The 20303-nt window shown below is 50.6% G+C and overlaps 1 protein-coding gene across 1 annotated transcript; it reads right to left on the reverse strand.

Moving 5' to 3' along the window:
• Window positions 1-15905: 15905 nt before the first annotated feature.
• Window positions 15906-17945, reverse strand: LOC138492411 (nuclear apoptosis-inducing factor 1-like). Its single transcript, XM_069619538.1, has 2 exons — window positions 17116-17945; window positions 15906-16791 (listed from the first exon to the last, which is right to left on the reverse strand). Exons 1-2 carry the CDS (start codon window positions 17534-17536, stop codon window positions 15950-15952), a joined length of 1263 nt encoding a protein of 420 aa, XP_069475639.1. The 5' UTR covers window positions 17537-17945; the 3' UTR covers window positions 15906-15949.
• Between the last annotated feature and the right edge of the window lie 2358 nt (window positions 17946-20303).

Here is a 20303-nt window from a genome sequence, read left to right on the forward strand (position 1 = left end):
CATGGTGTTTCGTCTCTTTTCATCATTCGCAGGTCGTCATATCTTCTGGTCAGTCCGGGTTCTTGTGATGTCACCATTCGTCTTCCTTCAGTATCTTTTTAGCTTCTTCAGGGATTGCGTTCTGACAATCTTCATTCTTTTTCATTTGTCGATATGTCTTTCTCAATGGGTACCTTACTGTCCAGGTTTTCCTAGGTGGCAGTACTTCAGCAGGTGCTGTTCTTCTGATAGGTACTGGACAGAGCCCAACTGCGGCTCTTTGCTGGTTTATTTGCTCATCATACGTCACATATTTCGTTGTGAACGTTCCTGGTACTTCACTGCGGACCAACTTCCAGACCTGGGTCTTAGGTGGGCAACGTGTTCCTTCTGGTATCTGGGGGTAGAAATACACCATGACACAGCAGGCACACACAAAATCAACACGCATGCAGCATTGGACAGAACACAGAAGGTCATGGACTTCAGAGGGACACTCCCTCTGGGGATGATGGGGAGGGCGGCCCTCTTGAAGATGGTGCTACTGCCACGTATGTTATATTATTTCACAAACATCCCCTATAACATAGCTATGGCCTTCTTCATAAAACTAAACACAATAGCACGAAAGTTCATATGGGGAGAGGGGAGGTGCAGGATAGCTATGACGACTCTGCAAAGGCACTATGAAGCAGGGGGCATTCGATTGCCGGACTTTGAAAAATACTACTTGGCAGAGCAACTTCAATTTGTGGTCAAATTGCTGGGGGAAGAGACAACAATAGATACACTACTTTTCCAGCTGGCGCTGAAGCCGTACTATCTGAGGGAATTGCCGTGGATTGACAAATCATTGATTAAAACTTTACCAAACATGGTCAAACTTGCAATAACCCTGTGGGGCAGAGCGTGGAAACTCCAGGCGAGGAAAGATCCCTTTTCAACACAGATGACAGGAACCCTCGTAACCTATCGTTCCCAGTGGGAGGCCAAGGGTGTAGCACAGATAGGCGATCTGAGAAAGGAAGGACTATGGGCGGAATTCCAGAACATTGTGGAGGACCACAGAGGAAGAGGATATGGAGGGAGGGTTGGACACATGGTACGACATCTCAGAAGGAGGGCACACGGCCTCCAGGATCTATGAACAGTTGTTAACATCCAGTAATGCACAAGTGCTACAGATAAGGGAACACTGGGAGGGGGAGCTCCAGAGGCCCTTTAGCGAGCAGAAGTGGGCCAGAGTGCTGAGATATCCAAAGAAAGTGTCCAGGAACGCAAGGTATCGGCAAGCACAACTGTACCTCACGCATAGGGCATACTTTACGCCCAGAAGGATGACTGTGATGAAACTGGGACAACCGCGTAATTGCCCTTGCTGCTCCGACAAAGCGACAGACATGTTGCATATGGTTTGGACCTGTCCAGTGATACAGACCTTTTTGGGAGGGAATCAAAGAGAAAGTGGCACGACGAGGCATCCAGATGCAAGTATGGAACCCTGAGTCGTACTAACTGGGCCTTTTTCTGAGAGGAGGCAGACCAAAAACACACCTGGCCAAAATGAAGGACCTGGTGTGCATACTGGCTAAACGACGAATTGCAATGGTATGGACCTCCAGGGCGGGCCCGACTATAGTTTCATGGTGGTCTGATCTTTGAGATGGGCACTGGCAGAAATGGCAGTGTGGACAAAGGAGGTTCAGAGGGGAAAAGGGGAGAGCGGGCAAAAAATACTGGCATGGAATTCCCTGATGCAAGACCTATTTGGACTAGGGGCAGAGAGCGATATAGATGACCCCAGGAGCGGGGACATATATTAACTAGGCAAAAGATAGACATATAGCATGCCCCAAATGGGGGAGGAGGAGCAACAGAAATAGATTTGTGAGCAGACCAAAGGACGGCGGTAGACCAAGATACATGACTGCAAACCGCTCCACGAGGACAAAGCAGAAGCGGAATCCACACCGAAAGTGCCAGAGTGATGTTTATGTTTTGTTTGTATATTTGTTATTGTTGTTGGTTGTTGTTTAAAAATGATAATAAACAGTTTAACAAAAAAAATGTATTCAAGACGGCCTCCAGGATCAGATGGGAGAAAGAGACAAGATCGATCCTTGCAAACTCAGCCAGCCTTGCTTCCTATTTGACTAGGAAATGAATCCCATGATTTAAATGTTACCTGGATTTGATGTCACCCAAATTACAGAGGGCCATATACATGACGTTGCACATCGGCTTCATGCCCTTGGCATCTCTCAAGCATTCTTGGAATGTGTCTTATTCAGCCATTTGTCCATTTTGCCCTAGTGCGGTCGAAAGCATTGAGCATTTTGTTTTTTTATGTCCAGCATATAAGTATGCATGGAAGAAATATCTGCTACCCCTGGTTATGCTCTGAAACTCTAATAGGGCATCACTGGTACTACGCTTCTGTCTGGCTGGCGATACAATTGTGTTCTCCGGCATGGGGCACTTTCTGTTGTTCGCATGGGGGAAGAGACTTAAGCTTATGGCTGCTGGAGGATACCTTTTATGAGCTGTATTTAAATACTTAATTTTAACTCTTTTTAATGTGCATTGTTTTACCCCTTTTCATATTCCCATGGTCTTTTGTATCAATGCATTTGATTGGTTTTGTGTATTTATGACTTTTATGACCTATCACTGGTCAAAATAATGTACTGATGATTTATTGATTCAATTTCTCTCAATCCAACCTGCAGATCAACTTTCAAACACTGACTTGCCCTCAGAACATGTTAAAACCATTCCTTCAATGTTTTCGTACGAGTTAGCTAAAAGAAACCACTGTTCCTCTGAAACACCTTAACACTGCGTCGAGGAAGAGGAACGGAGGAATACAGAGTAGGAGAAGCCCTGAGTACATGCAACGTTCTAGTTTTTGGGAGAGTGTACCTGTGACCGGGATGTTTAAAACAGGATCACCAGAAGAAACGGGAGACTGCTGGTGGGAGCAGGCTACTGCCCTTGGTGCTACCGGGGAGCTGAGGGAAAGACGTTGGAGCCAACCGGCACAAGTGTTAATCAGAGAAAGGCTGCGCGAAGAAGATGGAAAGGGAGAAGCATGTGCAGGGCTCCTGGGTGTTCACCAGTGGAAAGAAGCAGCAAGACACTTACCAGAGACTGACGAGGAGAAGAGTAGCCCACCCGGAACCACAGGAAGCAGGGAAGCCGAAAGCCGAGCAGCGTGAGGAAGAGAGCATATGTCGATGGTCACGGGCGGGTTATGAGCAGGCTGAGAAAAACCACAAAGAGCCGATGAGTCCACGCTGGGACGAGGGGAACACTGGGGCATATTGGCGAGCATGTGTGTACAGAGAATAAGAAACAGTAACAAGTTAGAATTTCCCGAACAATGTGAATTAGCCAATAGCGCTAATGTGGTGAATTACCAAGATTAGAAGTGTGAGCAAAACACTAAGAAGGCAATATACTCTGGACAAAAGGAATTAGCCAAAAGGGCTAAAATGGTGAATTATCAAAAGTGGAGTTGCAGAGACAGGCAGTTACAAGAAGTCCTGGCAGGAGAGTGTACCTAGCAATTACAAGTGTGTGACAAGTGTGTGAATACAAGAAGCCCTGGTAGGTGAGTATACCAGGGAATTGCAAGTGTGTGACTACAAGAGGCCCGGGCAGGAGGGTATTGCCATGATCCCTGTCCCTAACCCTCTTAGGCAAAACACTGGAGCCAGGCTACGATCCTCCATATTGTCCTTAAAGGCCTCCCCATCTCATCTGAGACCCTCCTGGAGTCAGTACTGGCGCCTTTGGCGCCAGGCTCATACATGTTCAGAGGAAAGACTTGAGAACTGGTCTTGGTAATGGACTTTGGTGCAATATGGATGCCCCCACATAGCTAATTTCTATGAACTGTGCTATGTGGTCTAGCTTTTTGGGTGTGGTTAGGCCTAGAGACACCTGGGATACCTGGAGGCTATGTAAACCACGCCCGGGCAGAGAAACATGCTTCACGTTACTCTGCGCCTGCAGCGTGACACTCACCGTGCTTAGATCGGTCTCCTGAGATTCTCGCCTGCCCTCCTGGAACCGCGTACCTGAAAGAATAATTTGTATTTTTGTATTTTATTTATTTGTATAGCGCACCAGGCCTGAGGGAAACAAGAACAACATTAGCACCATTAGCACAACACTTACCTCGAGTAGAATCCTGCTTCCATCCATCGCCCCTCTGGTCCAGAGAACAGCATCTCGGCGGCGCCACCTCCAATTGCGGATCGCCGCATCCTGAGAAGAAAAGAATGAAGGAAAACGGGCATTAGTAAGCGTTCCCATATTCCGATCCCGAAAACAGCAAGAATAATCACACGCTTACCTGGATTCGAGCCGCTCATGGCCACATCCGTCCCGGAGCATACCATCGACCTACAAAGGAGAAAAAACACAGGTTAGCACATGCAAAGACAAGAAGGTGCAGCGCATTAGGCTTTACTCACCGCTATTTACTCTCTCAGCCAGCGACCATTCTGGGACATTGCAGCGGCTTGCAAGGGAAAAGAGAGACATAGGTCAGCACAAGAAAAAGGCGAATAGCGGCGCGCATCGCGCTTTCACTCACCGCTTCGAGCTCGACCCCAAGCAGCACGACACCATCAACAACCTCTTCCAGCCCCTAAAGGGAGAAGAGGAGACATTAGTAGGGGCAAGAGAAAAGAAAAGGAGAATTCATCAAAACCAACAAACCTACCTTGTCGGACTGGAGTTACAGCAAGTCTGGACTCAAAGGATCCGCACCAATGAAGCAACTAGGTTGCGCCGCGCCCACTTCAACAACGCACCCCTGCACCGAGGATCAGGACAGAGAGCACATAATACAAGAAAACAAGGTGAGGAGAGGACAAAGGGGAAGGTTTGGTCCTCAAGGGAGGTGGGAGCCAAGCAACAAGAGACAGTAGAGTTAAATCTGAAATTCCTGTATTTTAGGCCCAATCCTCGGTCGAACAGATTCCAAGGGAGGGGTTCGAGATTGCGGGAGGTCCATTCAGGCTGAGTGGCATCCCCGTGGATATCAGGTGAGCGTTACAGATCTACCAGGCAATTACAAGTGTGTAAATACAAGAAACCCTGGCAGGAGAATATACCAGGCAATTACAAGTGTGTGAATATAGGGCAACAGAAAAACCTTGGCAGGATACTATACCAGGTATTCGGACAACCCAAAGGCTAAAGATAATTGTGCCTAATTTTGGTATTGATCAAAAGGAAAGATCAGAATTGTTATTTCCAGGAAAATGTGAAGTAAAAGGGAAGGGAAATACCCTTTGGATTAAGGAGCAATATCCTAGAGAGACTTTTTGTTGAAAATTATTTATTGTATTTTCCATTTTTGAACATTTATAAAATATTGAAGGCCCAAAACAAAGGCCAAACATAGCTGAGTATAATGTTGGTATTAATCCACAATGGTCCTCATTACGAGTTTGGCTGTGAATTGGCGGTAATTCCTCCTCTGTGGAATTATCGCTACTGCTGTGGTGTGCATTGCAATTTCCATCACATCACCGCATGGCGGGCGCCTATGCACACCAATGGCGGTAACGGTAATTCCGCCCAGTGGAATTTGGCCTGAAATCAGGTAAATCTGTCAATAATCAGTGGAATTACCGTTACCACCAATTATTCAGCAGAAATTCCCCCGGTGGAAATTCGTCATCACATGAAATGGAAGCACTGTGGTGGCCATTTTGAAAAACGCAATCCATTCAAAATGAGGTTGTAGGAGTGCCACCCAGTTCCAGAGACCCCGAAAATCATGTCTTCAAGGAAGGGCAAGTCCAGGGCCCCAGAGGTGCGGATGCGCAAACCTAAATTCAGTGAGTAGCAGCTCACTGTACTGGTTGAGCTGGTGGTGGCGCACTCTGATGAACTTTATGGGGCCCAACATCGCATTGCCAGCCAGCAGAGCAAAAATGCCATGTGGGCAGAAATACAGGATAAGGTGGTGGCTGTAGGGAATGTTCCACATGATGCTGTGGACATGGAAAAAAGGTGGAACGACTTGAAGTTCAGAGTCCGCAGCCTCATTGCAAACCACTGCAGGGAGATGGCTGTCACTGTTGGAGGAACCATTGAACCTCTACAGCTGACCCCATGGGAGGAGATGGTCCGCAGCATCCTCCACATGGTGGGCCTGGAGGGTATGGAGGGTATGGGCTCAGCTGAGGTTGGAGCTAGCCGGTTATCTCAGACTAACAAGCACTGCAACTGACCAGTAGCTGTAAGGCCCACATGGAGACAATGATGTCCAAGGCCATATCAACATGACTCCACCACAACTAGCAGGTCACCCATCAGCTGACAGCACTACAGGATAACAAAGTAACAACTGTCCTGGCCCACATGTGACCCTGTAGGTCATTGATGCACAGGACTGCCATTAAAAGCGAGACAGGGCCCCAACACCGACCATATGCATGCACATCAATCGATGCAGTAGACTGCCATACTGCCAGTCACATGAAGCATGCCCACATGAAGGCCTACCACTCTGTGTGCTCATAGTACACGTAACAGTGCATGTCAAATCACCAAGCACAATCCCATCAATGTATTGACGCACATTTCCATGCCTCCCAACAGGCACACAAGACACCCCGGAACCCTCAGAAGGTGCCGGTATCTCGACAACACCAGCACCAACAGGCGCCATAAAGGCTACAAGGCATGCCTTGGCCATTAGTGGGAGCGTACCCCCCAAGGAAATGTCTCAGCCAACTGGGCCGTCCACCTCCATGTCCACTGTCACAACAGACACAATTGAGAGGCCTACTCAGGCCAATAGTGAGCCTGCAGTTCTACCCACAACAGGGGCACTCCCCACCACTGCTGGAGACACAGGAGAACCACACACTGGCCCGAGTGGTAACAACAGCAAATCAGGTGACTAGCCTACTACTGTACCAGCTGCCAACGTGCCATCACAATCGTCTTCACCCACCTCCAGCCCACCATATTCACCTGTGAGACATTTTTCACCCGAATCCTGCCCCCCTGCACAGTCACTTGTCCATGCAGTCTTCCCTCTCACCCTTGTTATCCCGCTGTGCATTCCATTCCAGCAGGACGACTTCTCAGATGACTGGGCAGAGCAACATCACAGTGGGCCCACAACTATCTCCCCAGCCAGTGCCTGGCCCCACATTGCAGGTCATTTGGGCGCATCTGGAGAGAATGGAGGAACGGCAGTCAGAAATGCATGCATTTGGGACATTCACAGGCCTTGCATGATGTCATGCAGGGGGCCGCAAGGTGGGTGTCAAGATGCATCGATCGGCTGTGCCAGTGCACTTTACATAGCAATGCCAGCAACAGCCTCATCAGCCAGAGGATGAGGGAACTAGCAGAACAGATCTCAGCCTCACATGGGACCATGGCCAGAGGACTCAATCTGACAATGGAACACCTTAGGGCCAGTGCGCAAGGCAGTTCAGTGTCCGCTACCCCTACTGAGGGCTCGTTGGCCAGCACCCCTACTGAGAGCTCGTTGGCCAGCACTCCTCCCAGTCACAGCACTGCATGTCCTGTGCCCCCCCCCCCCTGCCTGTGCAAAAGGGGCCAAAAGGAAACCCTAGTGTGCAGCAGAGGGGAGACACTGATGGTGTGGGAGCGTGATTGAGTTGGGGGTCAGGGTTTGGGGTGGGTGATTGAGTTGATGGTAAGGGTGTGGGGTGGGTGATTGAGTTGGTGGTTGCGGTATGAGTTGGCTGATTGAGTTGGGGGTGGGGTGTAGGGTGGGTGATTGCGTTGTGGGTCAGGGTATGGGATGGGTGATTGATTTGGGGGTTAGGGTGTGGGGTGGTGATTGAGTTGGGGGTCAGGGTTTGTTAAAGTGAAAATAAAACACAGTTCAGTCATGATTTTCTGTACAGTGTTTATGGTGTCAATATATGTGCTTTCAGTGATTCTACAGTGACGTCTGAGGTACATATGTACCAAGTCAGAACAATTTGCTCATGTGGTCCTGGCGGATCATTTGTCCTTCCCTCACCTCCCCACATATGTCCTGAGGTGCCCTATATTCACCGGCAACACCTTCGTCATCTGAGACAGGGGGAATGATGCTCATTTGGAGGCATTTCTCTGTTCCGTCATATGCACATGTTGTGCAACATAGCGCATATGAATACAATTTTAACAACTTTCTCAGGGCTGTACATGAGAGCACCAACTGTGTGGTGGAGGCACCTGAATCTGTCTTTCAGCAATCCGAAGAAGCGCTCAGTGCATGACCTGGTCTTCTTCTGGGCCTCATTATAGGCTGTCTCTTGTGGTGTACTAGGGTTCCTCACAGGTGTCATCAACCATGGTAGATGCTGATAGCCTGCGTCACCTACAAAATATTAATGGACAGTGTGAGACATGGCGGTTTGTGGTTTGGGGTACATGTATATGGGCCTGATGTGATGTTGGCCAATGTTCGCACATCTGTGCATGTGGATAGCGCTCCTTAATTACAATGCAGTGGAGGGGCATGGGCGTAGCTAGTACACTTGCTGTCATTCCCAGTGTATGGAACATCAGTTATCATGTATCTGTCTATGCACTGATGTCACCCGTGAAGTTGTCGCTATTGAGATGACTGTAGGCCATGTACCGCCCTATGACCATGCCTTGTCAGGGATGGCTTGGACGGGTGCCTTGATTGCATTCTGCTACCTTGCATGCCAGAATGTCCTGTATAGTCACCTGATTTCAGTATATGAACTGGGGTAAGTCAGTCATGGCTTATCGCCTGTTCAGTGCTTTATTGCTGTAGCATCATGTATGATATGATATGTATCATTTATAACGCGCCTGTACCCAAGTGTTTCTAGGCGCGACAAGACAAGGAGGGGGAAACAAGGGAGGACAAAATAACGCTCTTACTAGGCCTTGTGTCATTCAGATCGCACAAGTGCAGGGAAGGGGGAAGCGCTGGGGGAGGTGAAGGGGAAGTGCAGTTAAATCACAAGTGCAGTCAGCGGGTGGCTCATAAGTGCATGTCATATCATGTGACTTGTAGTTGTGTCACATTACTCCTCATTCCATTCCCCATGTAAGTTACAGTGATATGTCTTAGTCAGATTCACTACTAATTAACAAGAAGCCAGGTAAGCTGTCCCCTGTGTGTGTCCATGTACGCTGGTAGGGTGCTATTGGGTGCTTCGATCTATTGTGTACTACTCTGACACTGTCTTGTGCTCCACTGTTTTTCTGGCATTACTTTGCATTGCCTGCCTTCTTCTTCTAGGTTCCTGTTGTGTTCTGTGCCTTGTTGACTGTATTGACTTTGTGTTTGCTCTCTACGGTTCTTGATATTGTGTTGCTATCCACGGTTTGTGGCATCGCATTGCAATTGCTTGCATTCCTCACTTCTAGGCTCCCTGCTGACCTCTGCGTTTTGCTTTTGGTCCTGTATTGCATCTGCATTCTTTCTTGCAGGTTCTCTGTTGTGCTTTGTGCTTTGCCTGGTTCTGTACTACATCTTCAGTCTCTACTTCTAGGTTCCCTGGTGTGCTCTTTTCTTTCTGATGGGTCTGTACTGCATCTGATTAGTAGGTCTGTTGTTCTTGTTCTTTGTTGTGCCCCCTCCCTTTCGTATACTCCCCTGTGCCCACCTCCTGTCTGCCCCCCCCGGTGCAACTCCCCTCTGCTGCCTGGGATCCCCTCTCCCTACCCCCCTCTTTCCTCCCTGCGCACCCTGTGGTGCTCTCTGTCTCACCTATCTTTTCAAACTGCTTTTCTATCGACTATCCTATCCCTCTCACTAAGTCTGGCAAGAGGAAGCTCAAAGGGACATTCTGGTCTCCAACCCAGGCCTCCCTATCGCTGATACCTATACCAGTGCTACCTCCAGACAGACCCTTACCGACATACTTTTTGTCGTTCCCTCTCCACGCCTATGGATCCCCATATGATCTCTGTTCTCTCTCCTTTTTCCTCTTCCCTCCTGGCCCCCTTCCACTCCTCTAAGACCATCATTAATGTCTACTTAAATGGCAAAGTCTTGGTCCAGGGCAGTCAGGCAAATCTGCTCTTCTTTGATATACGCTTCCCGCGCCTTATCAATTCCCTTTCCTCTCCTGCTATCCCTTCTTACCCCTCTCTGGCTCCTTTTCCACCTCCTTCCTCTGCCACCTCTTCAGCACCCCCTGTTGCTTCTCTGGCCACCCTGTTGCCTCCCTCTGCTGCCACCCCTCTGACACTCTCTTCTCCCTCTCTGAATATCCTGCATTCTCTTCCTTCCTCCTCTGCCTATCCTCAGGCACCTCCAACACTTCCGCAGGGTGTACCCCTGGCCTGTACCCATCTGCGGAAGTCCTTCAAATGTAGCAACCTGCTCCACATCACTACTCTCATTCATCTGTCAATCACTCCTCTGACATCTGCCGTCTCCTGGAAGAGCTTGATTTGGATGTACTCGGCCAGCTCTGTCACGGGTTTCGACACTTTCCTTCCTGATGGCTACAAGATCCTCTCCGAACACAGAACCAACCGTTGCAGTGGGGGTGTAGCCTTGATTTTCCCAGAGTGGATCCCTGCTTCTGTCATTCCAATGCAGAACTACTCCTCCTTTGAATGCCTGGTCTGCATGCTCTTTATCTCTCCTGTCTTCTCTCTCACTGAGGACACTATCTATAGGCTGCCTGGCCAGGTCGCCCTCTTCCTCTCTTAGTGGGCTGACCTCTCCTCCTCACTCCTTGCCTCTACCTCTCAACTTCTCATCAGAGACTTGAACATCCACCTGGATGCTACCAGCCCTTCTTTGTGACTCTTTCGCAACCTCTGCAATTCTCTCTCTCACCCTCTCACTCTCTCTCTCTCTCTCTCTCTCTCTCTCTCTCTCTCTCTCTCTCTCTATTCTTTCCTCTGGCCTGACTCACTTTGCAGATCACATCCTGGATGTTCTGATCTCCTCATATCTCCCCTTCTCTAACCCTCTCACCACACCTCTCTCTTCCCCGCAGCTCAAACCGACTCCAGCACTGCCACCTACCTTCTCAGTCATCCAACCCATGAAGCGTGTGTCAGTTGAGGCTTTTTCTGCTACTTTTTCTCTTCCTCCTGCACCTTTGGTTGACTCACACCCTGACACAGTCCTCTCTAATCTTCATCTCTCTATCTCTAACACTCTGGATGTCCTTGCCCCTGTCATGAGGATCCGCTTGAAGCCCAAATCCAAGTGCAACTCTTGGTACGATTCCGACCTCGCTGCTCTTAAACACAAGTGTAGGGCGGCAGAGAGGAAGTGTAGGGCAGCGGGCACACCCCCTGACAAACTGGCATGCCGCCTGCTCCAAAGGTAGTACAGACTCTGTGTTGGCATCTAACAACTCGGCCGAACATTTCAAAATATGCAAGGAGCTGGGCAATCCTGCTCTAGTCTCTACCTCTCCTGTTCCCTCCAGGCCTCTCATTTCAGTGCTAAGACCCAGGACATCCTATCCACCCTCTCTTCCTCTACCTCTTCTTTCTCCTCCTCTTCCACTCCTGACCTGTCTAAGACCGTCTCTCCTCCTCCTTTCTCCTCCTTTGCCCTGTTCACCACTGACGATGTTTCTAGACAAGTTCGATCTATGAAAGTCTCGTCAAAGCAGGTTCTCCCCTGCTCATCCAGAACCTTCAAGGACCACATCGACACCCTTGCTCCAGCCTTATTTGATTTCTGCAATCACTCCTTTGGCACTGGAACTTTCCCCTGCCCCCTTACACACTCTCTTGTGCCCCCCTTCTGAAGAAGCCCTCAGCGTATCCTTCCTCTCTGGCTAACTATCACCTGACCTCCACCACTTCTTTCCTGGGCAAACTCCTGGAAAAGCTGGCCATCTCCCAGCTTAATCTACATACTGAATCTGTTGGTTACCATGACCACCATTCTGGCTTCAGAGCCTTGTTCTCCAATCTTGACTCTAATCTCCCTTATGTCCTCATTCTCCTCCATCTATCCTCTGCTTTTGACACAGTCAACAATGCCATCCTGCTCAATCGTCGCAACAACCTTGATATTACTGATCAGGCCCTGGCCTGATTGACCTACTTTCTCACATATCACCCTCTCAGGTACAACTGGGGTATTTCCTCTCTTCTATCTCTTTCTCTACTTGTGGTGTTCCCCAGGGGTCTAACCTCTCTCCCTGGCTCTTCAACCACTACTTGGTACCTCTTGCCCAACTCATCGCTACTTTCTGCTCCAATTTTCTAAGTTATGTGGATGACACTCAGCTCTCTTTCAGGCTCCCCTCAGCCACCTCTGCTTCTTCTCTCATACCAGACTGTCTGGCTGCAATTCAGGAATGGTGTGCCACCAATGATATCTGCCTTAATGCCAGTAAGACTGAGATTCTCTTCATTGGGACACCCGCCCCCTCCATTCCTGTCTCTCTCTGGCCGCCCACTCTGGACCCTCTTCCTGCTCCTTCGTGTGAGGCTACGAACCTGTGTGTCATCTTCGACTCCACCCTCTCCTTCTCTCCTCACATCTCTGATGTCTCTAAGAAGTCAAACTATCAGCTGTAGCTCCTCAGAAGTATTCTTCCTTTTCTCACTTTCCCGCAGAAGCTCACTGTCTCCAGAGCACTGGTCCTCTCTAGGCTGGACTATTGCAACAGCCTCTTTCTAAATCTTCCTGCCTCTACTCTTCGACCTTTATAACTTATCCAGAACAGGACTGCGAGACTTGTCCTTTGCCTTAAGCCCAGGGATCTTATCTCTCCAGCTCTGCAATCTCTTTACTGGTTCCCGTGGCTGCAAGGATCATGTTCAAGACCCTCTGCATCATCCACAAGGCTTTCTGGGGCAGGGATCACTCTACCTCCAACTTTCTCTTCCAAACCATCTTCCTTCTCGAGCTCTCTGCTCATCCACCTCCAACTCTCTGAGGGTCAGCCGCTTTTCCAAGCAGGGAGTTAGGGGAAGATCTATCCTCTATCCTCTATTTCCTCTCTTCTATCTCTTTCTCTACTTGTGGTGTTCCCCAGGGGTCTAACCTCTCTCCCTGGCTCTTCAACCACTACTTGGTACCTCTTGCCCAACTCATCGCTACTTTCTGCTCCAATTTTCTAAGTTATGTGGATGACACTCAGCTCTCTTTCAGGCTCCCCTCAGCCACCTCTGCTTCTTCTCTCATACCAGACTGTCTGGCTGCAATTCAGGAATGGTGTGCCACCAGTGATATCTGCCTTAATGCCAGTAAGACTGAGATTCTCTTCATTGGGACACCCGCCCCCTCCATTCCTGTCTCTCTCTGGCCGCCCACTCTGGACCCTCTTCCTGCTCCTTCCTGTGAGACTACGAACCTGTGTGTCATCTTCGACTCCACCCTCTCCTTCTCTCCTCACATCTCTGATGTCTCTAAGAAGTCAAACTATCAGCTGTAGCTCCTCAGAAGTATTCTTCCTTTTCTCACTTTCCCGCAGAAGCTCACTGGGCCTCATTACGACCCTGGCGCTAAGCGAAAAACGATGGCGGTAAATGCTTACCGCCATCGTTTTCCGCCAGGTCCGATCATGACCCGTGACCGTTAACTACGATGCCAATAGCGGCATCGTAGTTAACGCTGCCGCAAACTGCGCTAAGGGTGCGCGCACGCGACCGCCCACACCGTACTTAGCGCCATGGCGGAAAGGCACGCAAATGCCGACCCAAGCGGACATGCACCTAACGCCATCATTGAGGCCGCTAAGTACCTTACCGCCATGGTGCAAATAACGCCATCGCGAACCAACCGTAAAGGGCCAATTCAAGTGAATGCAGCTGCCACAGGTGCACAGAAACAGCACAGGTGAAGGCAATACAGACTCAGGGGAGTATAAAAAGAGCACACCCCACCCCTACCCACACCCAGTCACACTCCACAATGATGCCAATACGACTAGCAATGTTGGGGCTGGAGGACCTGATAGCAATGCATGTGCTACTACAACAGCAACAGCAACAACAACAACAACAGGCAGCACAGAGGAGACGCAGGAGGAGAAGGAGGGCAAGGCAGGCCCAGCAAGCCCCACCAGCACAGCCAGTGCCACCACGCAGGCAGCCCCCAATCCCACGCATCAGAGCCAATCCAAACAACCTCACTGCTGAGCAGATCCACACCCTGTACCGTTTGGACAGGGACACCATCACCGCCATCGTAGACATGACACACAACGACATCGTCAGCATGATAGAAAGTCCAACCGCCATCCCCCCCCTACTGAAGGTAGTGGCTGTACTCCACTTCCTGGCCACAGGCACCTACCAGCACACAGTGGGGCACCTGCATGGCATTTCACAACCATTATTCTCACGAACACTCATCCAAGTGCTCGATGCCCTCCTCAAGCACACAGACGACCACATCTCATTACCACGGACTGCCCAGGAGATTGCAAACACCAAAGTGGGTTTCCATGCACTAGCCAGCATACCCGGTTGCATTGGTGCCATCGACTGCACCCATGTGGAATTGGTGGTTCCACGTGCCATGGAGGTACCGTACCGCAACCGGAAACAGTTCCACTCTATCAACGTGCAAATGGTCTGTGACTCCAACAAGATCATCACACATTGTTGTGCCCGATTCCCCGGATCAACCCATGATTCCATGATCCTGAGGAACTCCACAATACCACGCTACATGGAGCGACATGCAGGCCCAAGATCCTGGCTACTCGGTGAGTGCTATGTCATGGAAGTGGGCATGGGAATGACGTACCAGTGCATACTCCACCTGGCAGAAAGGGGGGGGGGGGATGATGCATACTCCACCTGGCTGAAAGGGGGGGGGGGATGATGCATACTCCACCTGGCTGAAAGGGGGGGGGGGATGATGCATACTCCACCTGGCTGTGAGTAACACAGAGAACGGATACAGAGGAAGGCCACTCACAATGCACTAAACCCCTCTGCATACATAGGGTGATGGCATGCTAAACAGGCCATGGCAGCAATGGGCATATACTGGTTGCATAGTGTGAATCAATTAGTGCATGTAGAAGTGAGCCAAGGTAACAGTTCCATGCCAGCCATGGTGGGACATCATGTTCCTGGACAGACAACATGACTGACACATACATTCTCGCCTACATACAGGTGATGCAGCCTACCCCCTGAAGAGGTGGCTCCTCACGCCAGTCCGGAACCCGCAGAACCAGCACGAGGAGGACTACAACCGTGCACATACACGTACTCGTGTGGTCATAGAGCAGACATTCGGCCTCCTGAAGGCACGGTTCCGAAGCCTCAGCAGGTCTGGTGGGGCACTCCTGTATGGCCATGAGAAGGTGGCAAAGATCGTCATGGCATGTGTCATGCTGCACAATATGTGCGTCAGACGGAATGTGCCCCTGCCCCCTGACGCAGAACTGCAACCACCTGACGATGAGGATGAGGATGAGGAGGGTGCAGAAGGGGCGCCACCACATGGAGGAGGCGATGCACAGGAGGGGCGTGCCATGCGCCAAAGTATCATCAACCACTGCTTCTAGCACACACGGCTGGTGTTCATCGCATGGAGACAGCACTTGGGGCACTGTGTGACTCTGGGGCATGCACACTGAGGACTGGACACCAATAAAGCACACATACGCAATGAAAATGTCCACACGTTTCCTTTTGTGAAACGAATAAACTGTATTTGAACTATGTACTGTCGTGTCACACCACCTCCCACCTCCCACCTCCCCCCTGCACACCCCCCCCCAAACTCCCCCCTTAACTCCCCAACACACCACCCCGCCACCCCCCTGCACACCCCAACACACCCCCTCCCACCTCCCACCTCCCCCCTGCACACACACCCCCCAAACTCCCCCCTTAACTCCCCAACACACCACCCCGCCACCCCCCTGCACACCCCAACACACCCACTCCCCCCTCCACCCTCCCCCCCCCCTGGAATCCCAACAAAGGTGTGAGTTGGTCTGTGCAGCAGTGTCAGTAGTAGGATTCCTACACTGTCCGGCCACTATTGGCAGCCCCCTCCACTGGCCCCCGGGGCACCCCTGCCTGTGCTGCGGAGGTTCCTCCCCGATCGGCGGATGGGGCTGCTCGGTGTCGAGCTGGCAACCGAGGAGGATCCTGCCTGCTCATTTGGACGCATGGCCCGTATTGTCTGCACAAGGTCAGTGATGGCGTGCCGCACAGCAGCTAGTTCCGCGCAGATGTCCTTTGTGGACGACTCTATAGCTGCCTTCACAGTCTCAGCACATTTATCCATTGCTGCACTTGACCCCCCACATTCAGCAACATGTTCTTCGAGCAGCGAGGAAAGTTGCTGCTGCCGGGTGGCAATCGCCTCCAGAGAATGGTTGGGATTCTGGGCCATGGCTAATGGCAGTGGCATTCCCATTGGGCTGATCTGCCCCTGCAGCGGGGATGGAGTGGCTGGCCAATCGTCATCCTCTGGCTGACCCTGTGTGGCATCCACATGCGGGCTGCTTAGGGACAGGTAGGGGGAATGAGGGTGGCCTGTGGGGCTCCTGACATCACTCTCCTCAAAGGTCCCTGCTTCACTATCGGAGGAGGCAGCAATGGCAGCAGTCTCCCCAAGTGTGCTGCTTGCAGCAGAGGCTGTGGCTTCTGTGGGCATGATTGGTGTGATGTCTGCTGCTGCTGCTGCTGCTGCTGTACTGCCTGCTGGGGTGGCTGTCTGTGCCCTGTCCTGTTTCCCTTGCATGGATTTTGCCTGCTGTGGTGTTTTCCTCGGGACGACAGAGGTGGAGGGTTGTGGCGTTGGCACAGTTGGCCTGGCCCTCTTGGTGGGTGTGGAGGCTGTGGTGTCCTCTTCCTCAAGGTCGGAATTTGAGCCTGTGGTGGGACAGAGGAGGGAGAGTGTTATTGATGGGTCTGCGGACATTGGCCGGGCATTGTGGCGACTGGCATCTCATCAGTTAGTACATGTGGCACATTTCATGCAGGGGAAAAAAGTTGACTCCCTTTTGTGTGGAAGTAGCATGGAGGTATGTGGGTGCCTGCAGTTAGGGTGTGCATGCTGCATGTGTACAGGGTGCAGATCGGATGTATCTGTGGGCAGTCTCCTGCTGATGTGTTGCATTCACACTATGGGCCAACATTGTACTTCACATGAATGGACTTAGGTGAGATTTGCATGCCTTGATTTGAGCCACCTACCTGCATCGCCCGATGTCGGGGCTCCTCTCTCCATTCCTCCTACTCCTTCAATGCTCTGCATTCCGATTGTGGAGGCACAGATTTCCTCCCATGGCTGCAATTTTATAGGGGACTCCGATCCTCCCCCAGTTGCCATTGCCAGGTTCATGTTGGCTGATAGTATGCTCCTGACTCTGAGCCGGAGATCGTCCCACCGCTTGCGGCACTGTTTGACATTGCGGGGTGTCGTTCCCACGGCACTGACCCGCTGAGCTACCAGTGCCCATATGGCCTTCTTCTTGGTTATGGCCGGTCTTGTCAGTTGGTTGGAGAATACCACTGCAGCGTTCTCCTGTAGGGTCTCCGCTAGAATGGTGAGCTCCTCTCTGGAGAAGCGGTCTTGCCGCTGGCGGTCACAGGCTTTTTTCAAAACTTTAGGCATCTTCCTGCAGGTAGAAGGTTGAAGCCGGTATTGGCGGGGTCTCAGGCTCGGATGTCCAGTGGTTTCGGAGGATGGCAATGGATTGTGTTTTTAAAGATGGCCGCCGTGCTCTTTCCCGTTCCGCCGCGGTGACGCTACTTCCGGTTCCGCTTATCTACGGTCAACGCTAATTGCGGTGACCGCTAACTACGGTCACCGCTATGTACGGCGGTGGCGGTGGTGCACCTTGCGCCGCATACGATGCCGGTAGGTGCCGTTTTGGGGGCATTACCGCCATGGCGCTGTTTACATTACCGCCATGGCGTAATGCTCGTGCGCGATGGGTCGTAATGTGGCGCACTTTACACCATCGTCCCACGGCGTTAACGTTCATTACGCCATGGCGGTAATGACGGCGGATTACCGCCAGGGTCGTAATGAGGCCCACTGTCTCCAGAGCACTGGTCCTCTCTAGGCTGGACTATTGCAACAGCCTCTTTCTAAATCTTCCTGCCTCTACTCTTCGACCTTTATAACTTATCCAGAACAGGACTGCGAGACTTGTCCTTTGCCTTAAGCCCAGGGATCTTATCTCTCCAGCTCTGCAATCTCTTTACTGGTTCCCGTGGCTGCAAGGATCATGTTCAAAACCCTCTGCATCATCCACAAGGCTTTCTGGGGCCTGGGATCACTCTACCTCCAACTTTCTCTTCCAAACCATCTTCCTTCTCGAGCTCTCTGCTCATCCACCTCCAACTCTCTGAGGGTCAGACGCTTTTCCAAGCAGGGAGTTAGGGGAAGATCTATCTCCTCGGCTGGCGCCTACCTCTGGGACAGCCTCCCTGCCTCTCACAAACTTGTGCACAACCACCTCCAGTTACGGAATCAACTGAAGACCTTCCTTTTTGCTTCCACTTTCTCTCTTTCTCTCCCCTGCTGATGCACCTGACTGCTCCACTCACTGGTCACCTAGTCACCCTGTGAACTCGGGTCCAGGCTCCTGCATGTCCACTTGCCCTCACACTGCCTCTGGGCTCACCAGCACTTAAAGGTCTGTATCTGCAACTCTATAGTCCCTTCTCTCTGCACTTATGAGCCACCCGCTGGCTGCACTTGTGAGTTAACTGCACTTCCCCCGTCCCCTCCCCCCTGGCACTTCTCCCCTTCTCTCTACCCTGCACTTGCACCATCTGAATGACACAAGGCCTAGTAAGATTGCTATTTTGTACTCCCTTGTTTTCCCCTCCTTGTCTTGCCACGCCTAGAACTACTTGTGTACAGGCGCGTTATAAATGCTACATCATATCATCATTTCATTCGGAGGTCCGCATCTCATACCATTTGGATATTCATGGAATGGTACTGTTTCCTGTTCCGGTATGCCTGCTCCATTGCCTGCGGAGGGGGGGGGGGCACCAATGCCACATGTGTGCAATCCAATGCCGCTATGGTGTTGGGGAAATGGGCAATGGTATAGAAACGTGCCTTTGTTGCATGCACCTGCTTCTGGGTGATGGGCATGGAAATGTACTGATGGGCATGCTTCATGAGTGCATCCAGGAGTTGTTCCAGCACCTTTAAGAAAATTGCCAGGGACACCCCATGCAGTTTCCCAACAGTGTGTTTGAACTGCCCATGGCACAGAAGTGTAGGACAGACACAAACTTCAGCAGCAGGGGATGGCAGTTCTGATTGCAGTGGCACTCTGGAGATCAGCATAGATCAGGGTGAGCAGGTCTGTGATGGTCGGACGGTCCAAGCGATAGAGTGTCACTAATTAGTTGTCCGTCAGTGTCCAAAGGGATGGGCAGACACGTGGTATGGGTGCCTTCTGCAGCACACATCTCCTGAGCCTTTGTGGTGTCTGTCTCCTTCCCAGCTAGGTTCTTGCATGCTGCTGTAGCTGGATGAATAGTAGGGGGTTGCGGATCCCATAATCAACGTCTACTTGTGGCTGCATGTTGCTTGGGTGTGTGTTTGGTGATGGTGTGGGCCTTATATACTCCTCCTACATGGATTTGGTGCACCTGTGCCTTGATAATCACTGGGATGCGTTTACCTCCTCCATTTTAGTGGAGGTAAATGTGCGTTTTTTTTGGCTGAATTACTGCAGATTTATTTAGGTAATTCTGCTGATTTTCCTCTTGTAATACGGCAGAAATCGAGTTTCTGGCAGTAATTCCGCTGACGGAATTAAACCTGGCGCTAATCCCGCCAAAGCTCTGAGGAATTACTGCTGGAGGTTATTCCGCCAGAGGTAATTGGGCCGACGGAATTAGCGCAACATTTCTGGACGTCTGGATTCGACGTAGTGGTAAAGGTGGCGGTAACAGATTTACTGCAAAATTTACTGCCAAATTTACAGTTTACTGCCATACTTGTAATGAATCCCAAGAACTGGTTCTTGTAAGAAAACAGGGAGAAGAATCCAGGGGAAGGGAGACACCCTCTGGATTAAGGATTAAGGAGCAATATCCTTGAAGAGACTTGTTGTTGGAGTTATATGTTCCTTTTCCCATTTGAAGATTTTTGAAACAATGAAAGCCAAAGTCATCCTTTTCACCTAAAGATTTATTTCCTTAGAATGTGAGGGTCAGAATAGTACTTTGGATACAGGACTGTTTTGTTTTGAACATTCTGACACTTGACTGATCCTTAGTTTTTAGTTTAGGTAGGAAAACACCTCTAGTGCAAGGACAGCAAGGCATTTTCCCAATCCCTTTAATTTATCAATAAAAGTCTTTAGCCAAACCCATATCTAATATGTGTCTGAGTTTCATTCTTGACT

The sequence above is a fragment of the Ambystoma mexicanum genome, chromosome 10 (genome assembly GCF_040938575.1).
Source record: "Ambystoma mexicanum isolate Mex_15411 chromosome 10, UKY_AmexF1_1, whole genome shotgun sequence".
NCBI lineage: Eukaryota > Metazoa > Chordata > Amphibia > Caudata > Ambystomatidae > Ambystoma > Ambystoma mexicanum.

Coding starts and splice junctions, on each gene's coding strand:
- LOC138492411 (XM_069619538.1), bottom strand. CDS start 17,536: ATGCCTAAAGTTTTGAAAAAAGCCTGTGACCGCCAGCGGCAAGACCGC. Junction 16,792..17,115: donor CCCGACATCGGGCGATGCAG/GTAGGTGGCTCA, acceptor GTCCCACCACAG/GCTCAAATTCCGACCTTGAG.